The sequence below is a fragment of the Diospyros lotus genome, chromosome 14 (genome assembly GCF_014633365.1).
Source record: "Diospyros lotus cultivar Yz01 chromosome 14, ASM1463336v1, whole genome shotgun sequence".
Classification (NCBI taxonomy): domain Eukaryota; kingdom Viridiplantae; phylum Streptophyta; class Magnoliopsida; order Ericales; family Ebenaceae; genus Diospyros; species Diospyros lotus.
The window spans coordinates 8,221,899-8,236,851 of NC_068351.1; the positions used below are offsets into that span (position 1 = coordinate 8,221,899).

Consider the following 14,953-nt stretch of genomic DNA (forward strand, 5'->3'; position numbering starts at 1 on the left):
GCAAGAGAATGAAAGAAAAAGGAGAAAAAGAAATGGGGTAAGTAATGATTTTTTCCCTTTTCCAAAAAATGACCTTTTTACCCCCCAAGCGGGGATGAACAAAATTGTATCGTTATTTTCGTATTTTTAAAACGTTTTTAGTATTAAAATATTAAGAAATATTAAAAAAAATCTATAATTTTAAAAATATTTCAACACCATTTCATAATATTAAAAAAATACAAAAAAAAAAAAAGGTCACTTAGAAGAGTTTTTCCACTCTAACCAGAAATCTGATTCGAGGGCTGCCCGCTGCTGACCCTTCTCTCTCTGATTACCTTCGTCACAGCTTACAGCTACTCTCTTTCTCTCTGACCGTCCCCTTGTCATCGTTCCCCCCTTGCCGCCCGGTTGCTCGGTGCTACCGTCGATTCACAACTCCGATTGCACGGTGCCGCTGTCGATTCACAAACTCAAACTGGACTGAGCCGCCGTCGATTCACAAACACGAATCGACGTGCTCGGTGCCGCCGTTTCCGTCCAACACGAATCGTCGCTACCCCTTGCCGCCGTCGATTCGCAAACACAAATTCCGATTGCTCGGTGCCGCCGTCGTTTCAGCTTAAAGGGGTATGATTTCTTTAATTGTTCTTCTTTTGGCTGTTTCTTGGTCTTATTTCTGGTGATTCTCTTATTTCTTCGTTTTGACTTGAAAGGGTCTGATTCCTGTCCTTAAGCTAATGATTTTACTTTCATTGTGATAATTTGATTGTGTTGTTATAATCTTTCAGAGTGATGGGAACCTTTTATTGCTAAGGTTGTTGGCTGCCTCTGTTTGATCAAATAAACTCATTCAGAATTATTACAAACTTAATTACTGTTGGTTTCTTTAATTTGAAAGTGAAATTTGTCTGGTGGCAGTTAAAGGGATGTGCCCACTCTTATTTCAACCCAATAGATGCGTAGCATTTAGCAGAGCCGACTCTGTTATCCATTCCAACCCGCCAACTGCTATGCTTTTAACGTCTTCTCCATTCCTCTTAATTGTACTGATTCAAGTTGTTAGGCTTTAGTCTGGGAATGAATTGAAGTGTGAACTTAGTTGATGTGTTGATTAAATGATATTGGACTTGGTTGATGTCCAAGAGACCATAGAGAAAGAGAATGATGAGGTGGAGGAACTTTTATAAATTGTATTATGTTTGATTTTTTCTTTTTTTAAAATTTATTGTTTGTTTAACTCACGGTCCATGGATGATACAACTTATGTTTATGTTTGTTTGAATGAGTATGGAATTTATGTTTATTTTTAGATTGAATAAATATTTTTATAATTTTCTATATTAAAAATTATATTTACAAAAAGCTCCTATATATTTTTATTTATGGGTTTCCCCACGTTTCTATTTCCTATATTTTTGAAAAATACCATTTCCCTATTTTGTATTTTTGTTTCGTATCGTGTCCGTTTCCGTTTTCGTGCAACCTAGTATCAGACTCCATCATCGGTCCATGTCACTATAAATTTCCTGGTGTTATTTTTTGTATAATTACAAATAATTTACTATATTTTTTATTTACAGCTAAACATCTATAATGATATTTTTTAAATAAGATTTTTTCTTAAACTATTAAAAAATACCCGAAGAAGTATTAAACTATATTTTTTTAATCTGTGAGTAGAAATATTCTTTATTGGGACTTTTTCTTTGATGCAAAATGTTCTCTGACAAAATATTTTATCTGTTTTTGATGTTTGGATTGTAAAAAAAAGAAAGAAATTACTTTGTTTGGAGACCAGAATCAAATTTTTACTGTTTTGACAAGAAGCCACACAAAAATAAAATGTACTCATTCTTTTGTGTTAAAGCTTTTTTTACATAAAATATTCTTTAAAAACAAATGCTTTTTCAAAAAAGCGAAAAAGACAGCAAAAGAGCTGTTTGTGAAGTAAGGTCAAAAGCATATGAGAATTTATATAAACGACTTGATACAAAAGATGGAGAAATGGATATATATAAATTAGCTAAAGCAAGAGAAATAAAAACAAGGGATCTAAACTAAGTGAAATGCTTAAAAAATGAAAACGAAAATGTATTAGTGAATGAGGGAGCAATTAAGGAGAGATGGAAGGAGTATTTCACAAAATTATTCAGTGATGGTGGGGACGCAAGAATTAGGTTAGGACATCTTAGTAACTCCGAAGGGAACGTGAGGTATACATTTTATCGACGCATAGATTCAAAAGAAATAAGGCAAGCATTAAAAAAGATGAAAAATCATAAGGTGGTGAGATCGGATAATATACCAATAGAAGTATAGAAATGCGTGGGAAAAGCGGGCATCTCCTGGCTAATAAAATTATTTAACGCGATCCTTAAATCAAAAAAAATGTCAGATGAGTGGAGGAAGAGTACTTTGGTTCCTATATACAAGAACAAAGGAGATGTTCAAAACTGTGAAAATTACAGAGGAATTAAGTTAATGAACTATACCATGAAACTCTGGGAGAGACTAATAAAACAAAGGCTTAGAAAAGAAACAGACGTATCGGAAAATCAGTTTGGTTTCATGCTTGGTAGGTCAGCAATGGAAGCTATATATCTAATGAGGTGCCTAATGGAAAGGTATTGGGATCATCAAAAGCATATGGTGTTTATAGATGTAAAAAAGGCTATGATAGGGTCCATAGAGAAGTATTATGGAGGGTTTTAGAGAAGAAAGGAGTACGAATAGCCTATATACAAGCCCTTAAGGACATGTATCACGGTACAAAAACAAGGGTCAGAACATGTGGAGGGGATATTGAACTGTTTAAAATTACAATAGGATTACATTAAGGTTCTGCACTAAGTCCATACTTATTTGCTTTAGTAATAGATGAGCTCACTAAACACATTCAGACAGAGATGTCATGGTGTATGCTATTTGCAGATGACATAGTGTTGGTGGATGAAACAAAAGAGGGAGTGGACACTAAGCTTGAGTTGTGGAGAAACAATTTAGAATTTAAGGGATTTAAATTAAGTAGAAGGAAAACAAAATATATAGAATGCAAATTTATTAAGAATGCAAGAGTGGAGGATGTTATAATAAAATTGGAAGACCAAATCATACAAAGAAAATGCCATTTTCGATATTTGGGATTTGTGATTTAAAAAGATGGAGAAATTCACGAGGATGTCACGCATAAAATTAAGGTAGGTTGGCTAAAATGGAGAAATGCATCTGGAGTGTTATGTGATGGTAAAATCCCATTAAAATTTAAAGGAAAATTCTATAGGACAGTTATAAGACCAGTTTTGTTGTATGGCTTAGAATGTTGGGTAGTCAAATACTAGCATGAGCAAAAGGCGAGCATAGTGGAGATGAAGATGCTAAGATGTATGTGCGGTCATCCAATAAAAGATAAAATTAGAAATGAGGTTATTCGTAATAAGGTAGGAGTAGTGCCAATCGAGGAGAAGATGAGAAAAACTAGACTAAAATGGTTTGGTCATGTGAGAAGAAGACCAAGAAACGTTCCTGTGAGGAGAGTTGATGAAATGGAGCAATTAGTAAAAAAAAGAGATAGAGGCAAATCCAAGAAGACTTTAGTGTCATGTACCTAGATTACCAGATTGTAATAAAGTAGCAGTTATAAGGGTAAATAGGGTAATGGCGGGTGTTAGGCGCTGGCATATGCTCGGCTGTTGTAACAGATTTTTGGCGCCAATACTTTTATCTGAGAACTCCTTAAAAACAGAGTTCTGGTTCATTGGTGGGCAGCTAATGAAATTCGAATCACTGATTTCTCTGAATTCCCTCTTAAAATCTCTCTCTCACGTTTTTCCTCTCTTTCTCGTCTCTTCTTCTCCCTCCCTTCATTCTTCACCTAAAACTCCTTCTATTAGATCTACGATCTGACATTTAGGAAAGACTTTAAAATTTGATATGAAGTGTATCAGCCTAAATAAAGATATGACAAAAGACAAAAATACATGGAAGTCCAGAATTTATGTAACCGACCCCACAATGGGATAAAAGCTGGATATGTTGTTTATATTTCAAAGTACAAAAAACTAGCATTTATAAGCATTTGAGGGTGGATTTCATTTTTTGTCAAAGTTATAGCATGTTTTATTTATGTACAAGTAAGAAAAATGAAAATGACAAAACTTAGATTAAAAATGAAACCTAGATCAAACCCATATGAGTAAAACCTAGATTAAAAACAAAATCCAGATTCCATTTTAATTTGAGTTTTCAATATGAAATCAAGATCAAAACCTAGATTGAAAATTTGGTTTCATAACTGGAAACGAAAAGGACAAATGAAACATAGGTTTGTTGTTTTTGAAATCCCAAGTCAAGAACAACGAAAAACAACGAACTTAGATTGAACCTAGATTTGAGTTCGATTTGGGCTAATAAAAGAGAGAGTGTGTGCCTATGATAAGGTAAGATCCCCAATGAATGCTAAGGGTAAGGGTGAGTGATATATGGATAAGAGAAAAGAGATGAGTGGATAGGAGAGTAAAAGAGATAAAAGAAAAATAAACATAGGTGTATTTTAGGCATTTACAAAATATCAACAACAGTTCTCTGACAATAATGGAGAAATTGATGTAGGATAATAAAAGTTTAAAGACATCAATGTTATTTTTGAAAATGTAAATGTAGTTGGTGTAATTCAAACAAATCTCAGGATAGTTTTTGGAATTTATCCAAAAAATAAGGCAATTGCTTGTAACATGAAATAAATTTTTATATAAAAAATGGTTTACAATGTAAATATTCTTACTAAAACTAAATGCAAAATTATTTTGATAAGAATATGCAATATATATGTACATATATATTTTAAGTAATTAAAATTAATTTTATAAATTTTTGTTGATATCTAATTATTAATTAACAATTTAACATTTAAAAACTATTTTTCTTTTTAATTAACATTTAAAAATTTTGGAATGCATTGTCCAGCCAATTCCCTTCTTCTTGCCTTGTATCTTCTCCATTTTCATCCATAACCCACTGTTCCAAGTTCCAATGGGCTGGGCCAGCGTAACTGACTGGACAGCCATCGTCGTCACTTTTCTTCTTCTTCGGGATAACCCTTAGACCCTCTTCTTCTATTTCTTCTCAATCATTAATGTGTTCTAAGCTTATGCAATTATATATTTGGATGCATATATTTACTTTGAATTGACCCTGCTCCTCAGAAGAAAAAGTAGCTTTGAGCAAAATCTAACGGTTCATCCCATCCTGTTCTAAAACCCTAATTTTACTTTCTCTATTTTTTCTTCATGTTACTTTGATCAAACATAGATGCTTTACATAAAATGGCTAGCCCTATATCTTCTAGGCTTCATACTATTTCTAGTGATTTATTTTGCTTACTTACCTACTGAACCTATATTTGCAGTTTAATTTCATAATTAGCAGCACAGTCATTATCATTATTGTCATTATTGCCTTACTTGGCTACTGTATTTGTTCTTGCTTGAAATTTGGATCTTATGTCTTTTAGTTTAACATGATTTTCTGTTATTAGAAGGTGGGAATTACCTTATGCCATAATTGGCCACAGCACTAGTAATTGGGATTGCTCCAAATTTGTTCCTCTATATAAGAAGGAATCCTGCCATTCATCAACCTTTCTACATCATATAAGCCCAAAGATGATGATGATTGCTGCCTTTTCTACTCAATAGAGACACTTAATACCAATCTCTGCACTTGTCTTTTGATTTATAAACTGCTCTGGGTGATGCCTTAAATCCTTGCAAGGTCCAAAGTAGTCTTCATTCTTGTAGACATGGTTAAAACCAATTTACTTTCTTACACTTGTGTTTTTACTTCAAACCTACTATGTTTGATAGATCCTCAAGTTGATGAGCTAGAACATTTTGATTTTGGGAAACTATGGCTCTATTCAGTGGTAGAAAACAATCTCAGTTTCTAGAAAATTACTCCACAGGAAATGGAAAGTTACAAAATTTGTTCAATTACAAAAATTTTCCAAATGGAAAATGGAAAACCTGGTTTTCTACTTTTCCAAATTTGCACTGAAATATGGAAAAACTCCTCACTAATTTTCAGCTTTGGGGAAACACAGTTGTCCAAAACTTTTTCCCTCATTGTTTCCATGTCCATCTCCTAACCCAAAAAACCCCCTTCATTCATCTCCTTCCCTCTCCTTTGTTCATAACTGTCTCCTTCATCGCCAAAGCTCTCTCCCTCGATCACCAGTATCATTTGTGGGTTTTCTACTAAGCTTATATCATTGTTCTTGGCGTGTTGTTCTGTTCTCTTTTGCTAAGTGTTGTTCTGTTTTTCTTGGTTCAAGAGAATTTAACCTGTTCTTATAGTGTTCTTATCTTGTTACGAAGATTATGAAGTGGGTTCCTGAAGGATTCTGGTTTGTTTATTTCATGGCATGGAACTGCATGTATACCTGCAAGCGTTCTTGCCCAGTATGGTTTATGCATATATTTGCTTGTATGGTATGTATGAGCTTTGCCTATTTTTACTGTTCTAGGTTACAAATTTCTTTGGTGTGTGCCATATGTTTGATGAAATACCTTAGAGGATATGGATTTCTGTGAGAAGTTAGAAGTCTTCCATTGTGCACTTAAGAAATGGCATTTGTTGGATCCACCTGTCCTGTGGGAACCTAATCCTAGTGAACAGTCACCTAATTTATAGTGTGAAATTAGAATCTGAAATCAATTACATGGAGGCTTGATTTTCTATATGTTTGGTGTCATGAACCTAGGGTTTGAATAGGAATTTGGAAGAAATCGAGGGAGAATTAGACTAAAAGAGAGGGAAATACAACAAGAATTGAGGGAGAATTATAGACAGCACAGAGAAAGTGGGAGAGATTAGAACAATTGAGAGGGAAAATCAGAATTCAATTCATTCAATATATGATTTCTCTAACTAACCTAACCTAACCTATTTATAGGCTTTACAACTGAAGGTACTAACCGCTACAAGAGTACAACCAAAAGAGAAATACACATAATACCATAAGTACTAATCTAATCCTTGGGGATCCTTGTGGTCATGACAATTCCCCCCATCCTTGAGAGAGTTCTTGTCCCCAAGAACTCACAGTGATTGGCCTGGCTCGTCATCCAATTCCTGCTTTTTCTATTTGATTTATTCTTCTTTCTTTTTTTTCTCTTTCTTGGCCTCTTCCTCTTCACTCTTATGTTCCTTTGCTTTTGCTTTCCCTGCAAACATAAAATGTAGACCTCAAGGATCTCCATGTCAAAAGCTCCCTTCTCTAGTGTCAAAACTCTTGAACCATATGGCAACAACCTTCTTTTCCATCATCTTTCGAACCATACGGTTGTTCTTCTGTTCAGTCAGTTTCAATTGCTCCTTTTTTTGCTAAAATGAGCACCCGTAACTAATTTTCACCATTTGAAGTGACAGCAAGATTGTCACATTGTCCAAGATAAAAAATACTCAAAGCAACAGTAAGATTGTTGAAGTCCTCAGCCTCCAGCTTTTTTTTTGGTCCAAGTCCTTGTTGAATGCCTGTTTATGCTTATCAGCCTTAGGATCAGTTTCCTTAGGGCCAATATAGGATTGAATAGATCCGGATTGCTCCATTGAAACTTCTTCAACTTTAGGTGGACCGTCACAAACTTGATTGGCAGCCTTAGAAGTATCTCCAATTTGCTGGCTGCCCTTAAAATAACTTTTAGGCAGCAACCCATGCTTTCTGTAAATGGCTTCCAACGCCAATTCTTGCAACCTCACCTTCTCTGCAACCTGATTTACAGTGACAGGATGCATCATCTTCACTGTAGGTTGCAGTGCATCATCAAGTCCACAAATGAAACTTGATACCAAATCAAATTCGGTCAAGGTTGGATGGGAATTGAGCACAAGTGCTTTCAATTTCTCAAACCTGACCAAGTACTCCATAACTGAGCCCTCTTGTTTTAGCCTGTTGAGCTCCTCTTTGTAACTCTCATCTCCAACCCGATCCTTTGCAGGTAGTTCATCCACTTCTTGCAGATCAGAAGTCCTAGGAAGGATTCTAGCAGGAGTTGGAATCCGTGTTGCAGTGGATCTGGAACTAAGATCCACTGGTATACTGACCTGATACTTCTTATTTCTTAGAAAACATTACCAAAAATTCATGAAATTTCCTTGATAGGCCGTCCAATTTGCTGTTAATTCTGCCCATAGTGCTGTTAGTTCTGTCCAAAGTGTTCTCAACTCTTGTATCCATCTTCTCAGTTCGATTTCTTTAAAAATTCTCCTTTGCTCACCTGGATCTACCAGTCACTAGGAATCAATCGGAGATCGCCTGGATCGATACTTGATCAGCTCTGTTGTGGCTTCCTAAGGGTTGCCTACTCTCAGCTTCCAATTTCACCAATTGCCAGAATTACGATCAGATTCACTAGACCTGCTTTGCCTTCAAATTCATACAAGAACTCTAGACCGTGAGATCACCTAGCTTGTTTCATTGGATTAGATTTGCCGAAAGTTGCTTGGCTTTGTAGGTATCTCAGCCGAGGATGTAACTGACTACTGATGGTCACACTCGGTTATTTAGTGATCGCTCAAGATCTGATTCACTAATTCACCGTTGTCACTCTGCAATGACTATGGATTAGCGTCGAAAATTATAACGCAGTAGTTGAGGATAGTCGCTAGGGTTTTGTTTGGATTTGTCTCTGAATTCCGCCACTATGATAGTTGGAATTTGCACAAGCAGAAGAAATCAAAGGCTAAGGAACTGCTCTGATTGAGATCGCAGCGGAATCAATGGTCGAAAATCTCCGGGTCAGCTTTGCCTTCAAGTTTCAGATAAGAATTGCCAAAGTTCACGGCCTAGAATTGATCGAAATCACAACCGAGGATTGACTGCTCTTATACCATTTGTCACGAACCTAGGGTTTACCTAGGGTTTGAATAGAAATTTGGAAGAAATCGAGAAGGAATTAGACTGAAAGAGAGGAAAATACAACAAAAATTGGGGGAGAATTACAGATAGCACAGAGAAAGAGGGAGAGATTAGAACAATTGAGAGGGAAAATCAGAATTCAATTCATTCAACATATGATTTCTCCAATTAACCTAGCCTATTCATAGGCTTTACAACTGAAGGTACCAACGGCTACAACATAAGAGTACAACCAAAGGAGAAATACACATAATACCATAAGTACTAATCTATCCTTGGGGATCCTGGGGGTCATGACAATTTGGAAAACAAGAAGTTTGACGCATGTTCCAATTTTCTAGATTGGAAAATAGTTTTCTGTATTTGTCATTTGAATACTTTTTCCAAATTTTCTGTGGGAAATGAAAACTGGAGATTTTATAGAAAATTGGAGATAGAAAACTAGAAAACATTTTCCACCACTAAACAACCCCTAGAATTATCTATGACCAACTCTGAGTGACTGTTTTCAATCTGTCTCTGATTCTATTTTTATTTTCCCTGGTAACCTAAAAATTCTAATGTCTATGACTTTGTTATTTATATTTTTTCTTATACTAAAGAAATGACCATACTGTGAGATTTTGTGGTTGCAGGAGAGAAGGTCAAACATAGAGAACGATGCCACATAGAACTCGACCTATGGCCGGACTCTTGTTGTTTACTGGTCTTAATGTTGTATTGGTCTCAACCATAACTCCAGTCTATGATTTTGTCTGCTTTCTTCCATACTGGGAAAGAAGGGTAAGCTTCTTGTGTTATTTGTTCTCTGAAATACTTTATGCTATATTGTGATCTACACTGCACTATAAAGGAAACCATTAGTTTTCTGTTTCTTTCTTTTGAAGTTGCGCTGCTATTTTGAATGCCACATTTGTCTTTAAAATTTTAGTTATTTGTTTTTCAAATATGCATTTTAGTTAAGGACAAAAATGAACATTCATATCCCTTTGTAATCGCTCTTCCCGCATTGGTTGTAGCTCGAATATTCAACTTTCTATATGCATTTATGTGAGGAAAAATATAAAAGTTCTTATCCATTTTATAATTGCTCTTCCCCTGTTGTTAATAGCTCCAGCCTTTCACACAGGCCCACACATGTTACATACATGCATATAATTCCTAAGAGTTCCCTATCATGCTAGTGTTTTATTGTCTAACTTTTTGTATTATGCAACAGATTTAATCTTATAGTTGTATTGGCATTTTATTATCTCATAAAATGTAATTTCTAGAATTTATCTTGTTTGATCCACTGAATTTACGCTAATTATTGGCTAGTATCGCAACCCTTCTCTTTAGCCAGGCTTAAGATTAACTGAAAATAGGAATTCAGGGGCAAAGTTTCCACAAGTGGAACAGAAATGCATAAAAAACAAATAATAATAAAGTACTAGTACATGAGGGGTGATCAAAGAAAAATGAAAGGAGTATATCTCGAAATTATTCAATCAGGGTAGATAAATAAGTGTTATGTTGGAGCATCGTAGTAACTCTGAAGGTAAGAATTACATGTTCTGCAGATGTACAAGTCCAAAGAAATAAAGCAAGCATTGAAAAAAATGAAGAATAGTAAAGATGAGGAATGGCAAGCATGGAGCAACACACATCTCCACTTGCAAGAGGAGTGTGATTCCTCCATGGGATTTCCATCTGCTCCGACGCAGCTGGATAAATTAACTTCTTTTCAGTTATGGAATTCTGGTTATTCACACCTTTGTCTGTTCCTGTCATGTTCCCGAACCATGAGGAACTGTTATTTGTGATTGGCTTAGCTCAGATACTGGCATAATATTTTCCCCATATCTTGCACAGTTTCTTCTTTACACGCTATCTTGGTATAATTAATTCTTCCACAGTTGAAGCTATAATCACCAAGTCTTTTGTATGTATCTTGGTTTCGTCATCTCCTTGAAGAGGCTCCGTTACTAAATGAAGTGATATTAGGTCTTGTGACATCTATCCCAACTCTCACTCGAAGCAACTTGAACCAATCATTTGGTCTGTGAATGATTCCTTCATCTGTAGTGAATTTCCTATGGCCACTGGGATCCTAAATTCATTTTCTTTGTTTATCTTGTCTGCGGTGACCGTGAATTTGAATCTTGAATTCCTCTGTGGAGAGATTCATCTCGCTGGTCTTTCTCTTAACATTCTACTTGTTTAGAATCATAAGCTTTACCCCTTATGTTCCATGGTGCCCTTCTCAACACCACCTGGACTTCTTACTTGTGAAGTGTATGATGAATTCAGTCCATTTGGTTTAACTTTAATGGCTCCTATACATTCCAAAGTTTTCAATAATTGATCTAACAATGTTGCTGTTTAACTGCTTGGCTGAACCTTCCCCACTGGCAGCACTCTTTTGGAGATGATCTTCAGATGATTCTAGCTCTAGTACTTGATCCTCCATGACTTTTCTTACTATCTAGCTCTTTCAAGAAACTTTTCCTTACAACTGGGATAAAATGCTGAAGTCTCTGGCTGGTTGGATAAGAAAATACGAGGTCCTTTGGGGGTGGGATAGGTGGCCATTAGGGGAGAGGGTGGTTTCCAATTTACTGGAAGTTGGTTATGGTGGATTCACTTGGAGAGGCTATCCCAGCAGTGAGAGAGAAGCCTAGCTCTACGTGGAGAGATCAATTTATCACTCACACTAAGGTACTTCCTCAAACAGCATGATCTGGGATGATCCACCTCCTCTGGTCCTGTGTTTTCATTTTTTTGTTTATGTTCTTGCACCTTTGGACTAGCAATAATAATAATAAAAAAAAAATATATCCAGTCTTTATCCCACGATATAGGGTCTGCTACATGAATTCTAGACTTCCATGTATTTCTGTCTTTTGTCATATTTTCATTTAGATCCAAACACTTCATATCAAACTTTAATGTATTTCTGTCTTTTTTTTTTTTTTGGACTAGCAATAAAAAAAATGGAAAGAAGAAGAAGACTGTAATTCTATCTTCTACCATCATGCAAGAGAATTAAACTTTGTATTCCTGAATAAGATCCCTTGAGATTTTAGGGGAAAACTCTGATTACCACTTAATGAACCTGCTACCTAATGCTAAAATAATTGATCATATACTATTAGGTACATTAACTAAAAGTTGTAACTGAATTTGTTTCATGTAGAACATGGTATAGTGCTGGATCAAATGATCAATTCAGCAGGAGAGTATTTAGATTACTTAACTGATAGTAATACAAATGTTATATGCATTCATTAATGATTAGCAGAATTAAAAGAGTTAAACAAGCCGAATGGGCTTCATGTATAAAGAGGGTACAAATAGTTCACTACTAGATGTGTTGGTTCAAAGACTTAATTATCATGGCTGGGATGAGTTCATGCTCTTTCAGCGTTATCATTATTCAAAGCAATAATATCAAGAGGTCAAATTTGTATGTGAGGTTTGCCAGCAGGAGTCTTCACAGAATGATCAGTTGCTCAATTTTTTCCCCTCTTTTAAAGACATTGAAGTGGAGAAAATCTTTATTGGAATGATAATATTGCTTCTTTTAACTGACGTGGTATTATTGGCTAATATATATCATAATATGTACGCTGTTATTTAGGTTATGTAATTATTATTTTTAATATCCAATTATAAATAAATCTGAACTCATAAATTTTAATTGATAAACCTTGGAAAGAATCCTCCACATGTTTGTCATGGACCTAGGGTTCATGACAGGGTTTAAAAGGTAATTGGAAAGGAATTGGGGGAATTAGATCAGAAAAAATGGGAGGAAATTAGGGAAGAACAGAAACAGAGAGGGAGATTAGGGAAAACTGAAAGAAAGAGAGGGAAATTGAGACGGAGATTGAAATCAGATTTCATTCAAAATATTCTTCTATTTCTTCAATGAGATTGGATCAGCCTTGTATACTGATCGGGTAGCTAAGGTTTGGCACCAATGGGGCTGCCAAATATTCAAATCAGTATAGTTGAAGGCATTTGTTCTTTAGGTACAAACCACTACAACTAAAAGGAAATTCCTCAATACAACTAAAAGAAAATTGATTATTATCTAATTACTACTATGTCCTTGGGTCATGACAATGTTTCTTGTTGATTCTCCATGTGTGTGTATTAATTACTAGTATGAGCAAGGTTTGGCAAGGATCTTAACTTTGTTCACTCAAGCAAATTGTTAGTAATTTTTCCTTAATCAATCCAAAAGGCAGCAAAATGTTCCAGAGGTTATTTCCTGTTTGTTTTCCTTTCTATTTTCTTTCCCGTTGATGGGATGGACAATGAAGAAGGGAAAGGGGGTTGAAGAAACAAGACAAGAAGAATGCTCCCAAGAAGACTTTTCAAAGGGAAGAAGGAATAATAATTTCAATTTAGGAAGAGAAAAAGTAGAATTCTGTCCGTCCTTCATTGGGTCTCAACTTTCTTTCAACATCTACTAAGTTGTTCTTTATTTGGGTCACTCTGGTTCTTTTACATCGGAACAAACAACCCATTAAGCTAAATTATATTATTAAATGTACAGTTAACCCATCATCTTCATGAAAATCTTCAATATAAAACTCCCATAAGATAACATTCTGTTCATCAAAGATCATTACCTTGCTTCTTGTGCACTAATTATTTTCTTTGATCAAGCGCCCAGGCTTTGTTCTCAGTTTGCTTCTTTTCAGTAAATAATAACTTAGCATGTATAAGAAAGTATTAAGTAGGAATTCATCGTTCTCCCCTAACTCCCCACCATAGAAGGTTTGTTAAGCTGCAAAATGGCATACCCAGGAACCTTCACAATTATTAGTTCCACTGTTAACAACTCTGCAGCTATAAGGGCCAAAAAAAAAAAAGTTATTTTTTTGGACTTTTTTGCCTTCTGCGTGTGCTTGAAGGAGATATAACAGCATTGAGAGTTAATCGGGATAGTGACACCATGAAGGGGTCATGCAGGTTCTTGTACGCATGTTTATGTTTCTACCTGACAAATTTAATAGAATCTATGCCTCCCTGTTTCGATTTTTCTTTGCTCGGTCATTCCTATCTGTTTCCATTGATTCTTATCTCTCTGCTGGGTAATACACTAATTCATCAAAGTGCTTTACTTTGCCCCTTGTTTGGAATGGTTTTTGCAGAGAGAGCGTTGTCGCCAAGAGCGTGAAGTTGCTTTGGCTAAGGGATCTAACCAACATAAGTTGGTTTCCTAGTTGAGATAACCTGTTTTTTTGCATTTTGAGATTACAGATTCATGCTAATATACAAAGAAATGGCAGATGGAACCAGTCATCCAAATTTTCCCTCTTATCTTTTTAAGTTGCCGTGATTCGTGAATGTGGTTGTGCTTGAGGAAAATTTGGCAGACAACAATACTGTCTTTGGCTGTGAAATACCTTCTGTGTGACTTTGCTAATATATCTCTATTTGAATCAAGAAACCTTTTTCTGGAGATGTTTAAATAATCTTTGTAACTGATGAACTTTTGGGTATTTATCTGGGTTACAGCAATATATAGTAACTGAAAGCTTCCCATCCTTGCTTGTACAGGTATAGTATGTTCATTCCAGGTTCCTTTGATCATCTCTAATCTTCCCATCCTTGCTGCTGGTACTGGTGGCCAAAAACTGAACCCCAACATTTGTGGGCTTTAGCGATTGAACCCCAGCGTCTAGGCCACAATGAGCCTTTTTTTTTAAAAAAAAAAATTGGTAATTAAAGAGAGGAGAGAAAAAGAGAGGAGAGTTTGAAAAGGCAGGCTAAAATGGTTATTTTACATCTTTTATCTTTTTAATGATAACCCTGTTCATTTTAATAGTTGAGAATAGATGGGTGGTTTCTGTAATTAAGTCTTACCTCCGGACTAATTAATGTAAGTTATATATGTGTGTGCGCGCGTGCTCGCGCAAAAATTCAAGAATATTTTATCACCAAATCATATGACGAAAACAAGGCAAAGAAAATGGCTTCTCATGCCAAGCAGACAAATTGTGACAGCTGATAGCCCGGTCATGTGATTTCGTGTAACGATTAACTGCAGAATCAACGCAA

General features: G+C 35.5%; 1 protein-coding gene across 1 annotated transcript; it reads left to right on the plus strand.

The window, feature by feature from the left end:
* The first annotated feature begins 264 nt into the window (after positions 1–264).
* LOC127790418 (uncharacterized) lies at positions 265–14,445 on the plus strand. The gene is made up of 3 exons (XM_052319936.1): positions 265–609; positions 9,532–9,679; positions 14,044–14,445. The coding sequence occupies exons 2-3, from the start codon at positions 9,557–9,559 to the stop codon at positions 14,113–14,115; spliced, it is 195 nt and encodes a 64-aa protein (XP_052175896.1). The 5' UTR covers positions 265–609; positions 9,532–9,556; the 3' UTR covers positions 14,116–14,445.
* Positions 14,446–14,953: the final 508 nt, after the last annotated feature.

Bases quoted from the DNA above. Each gene is read 5' to 3' on its own strand.
- LOC127790418 (XM_052319936.1), top strand. From the start codon at position 9,557: ATGCCACATAGAACTCGACCTATGGCCGGACTCTTGTTGTTTACTGGT. The intron at 9,680-14,043 runs GTAAGCTTCTTG...TGGTTTTTGCAG, and splicing joins TTCCATACTGGGAAAGAAGG to AGAGAGCGTTGTCGCCAAGA.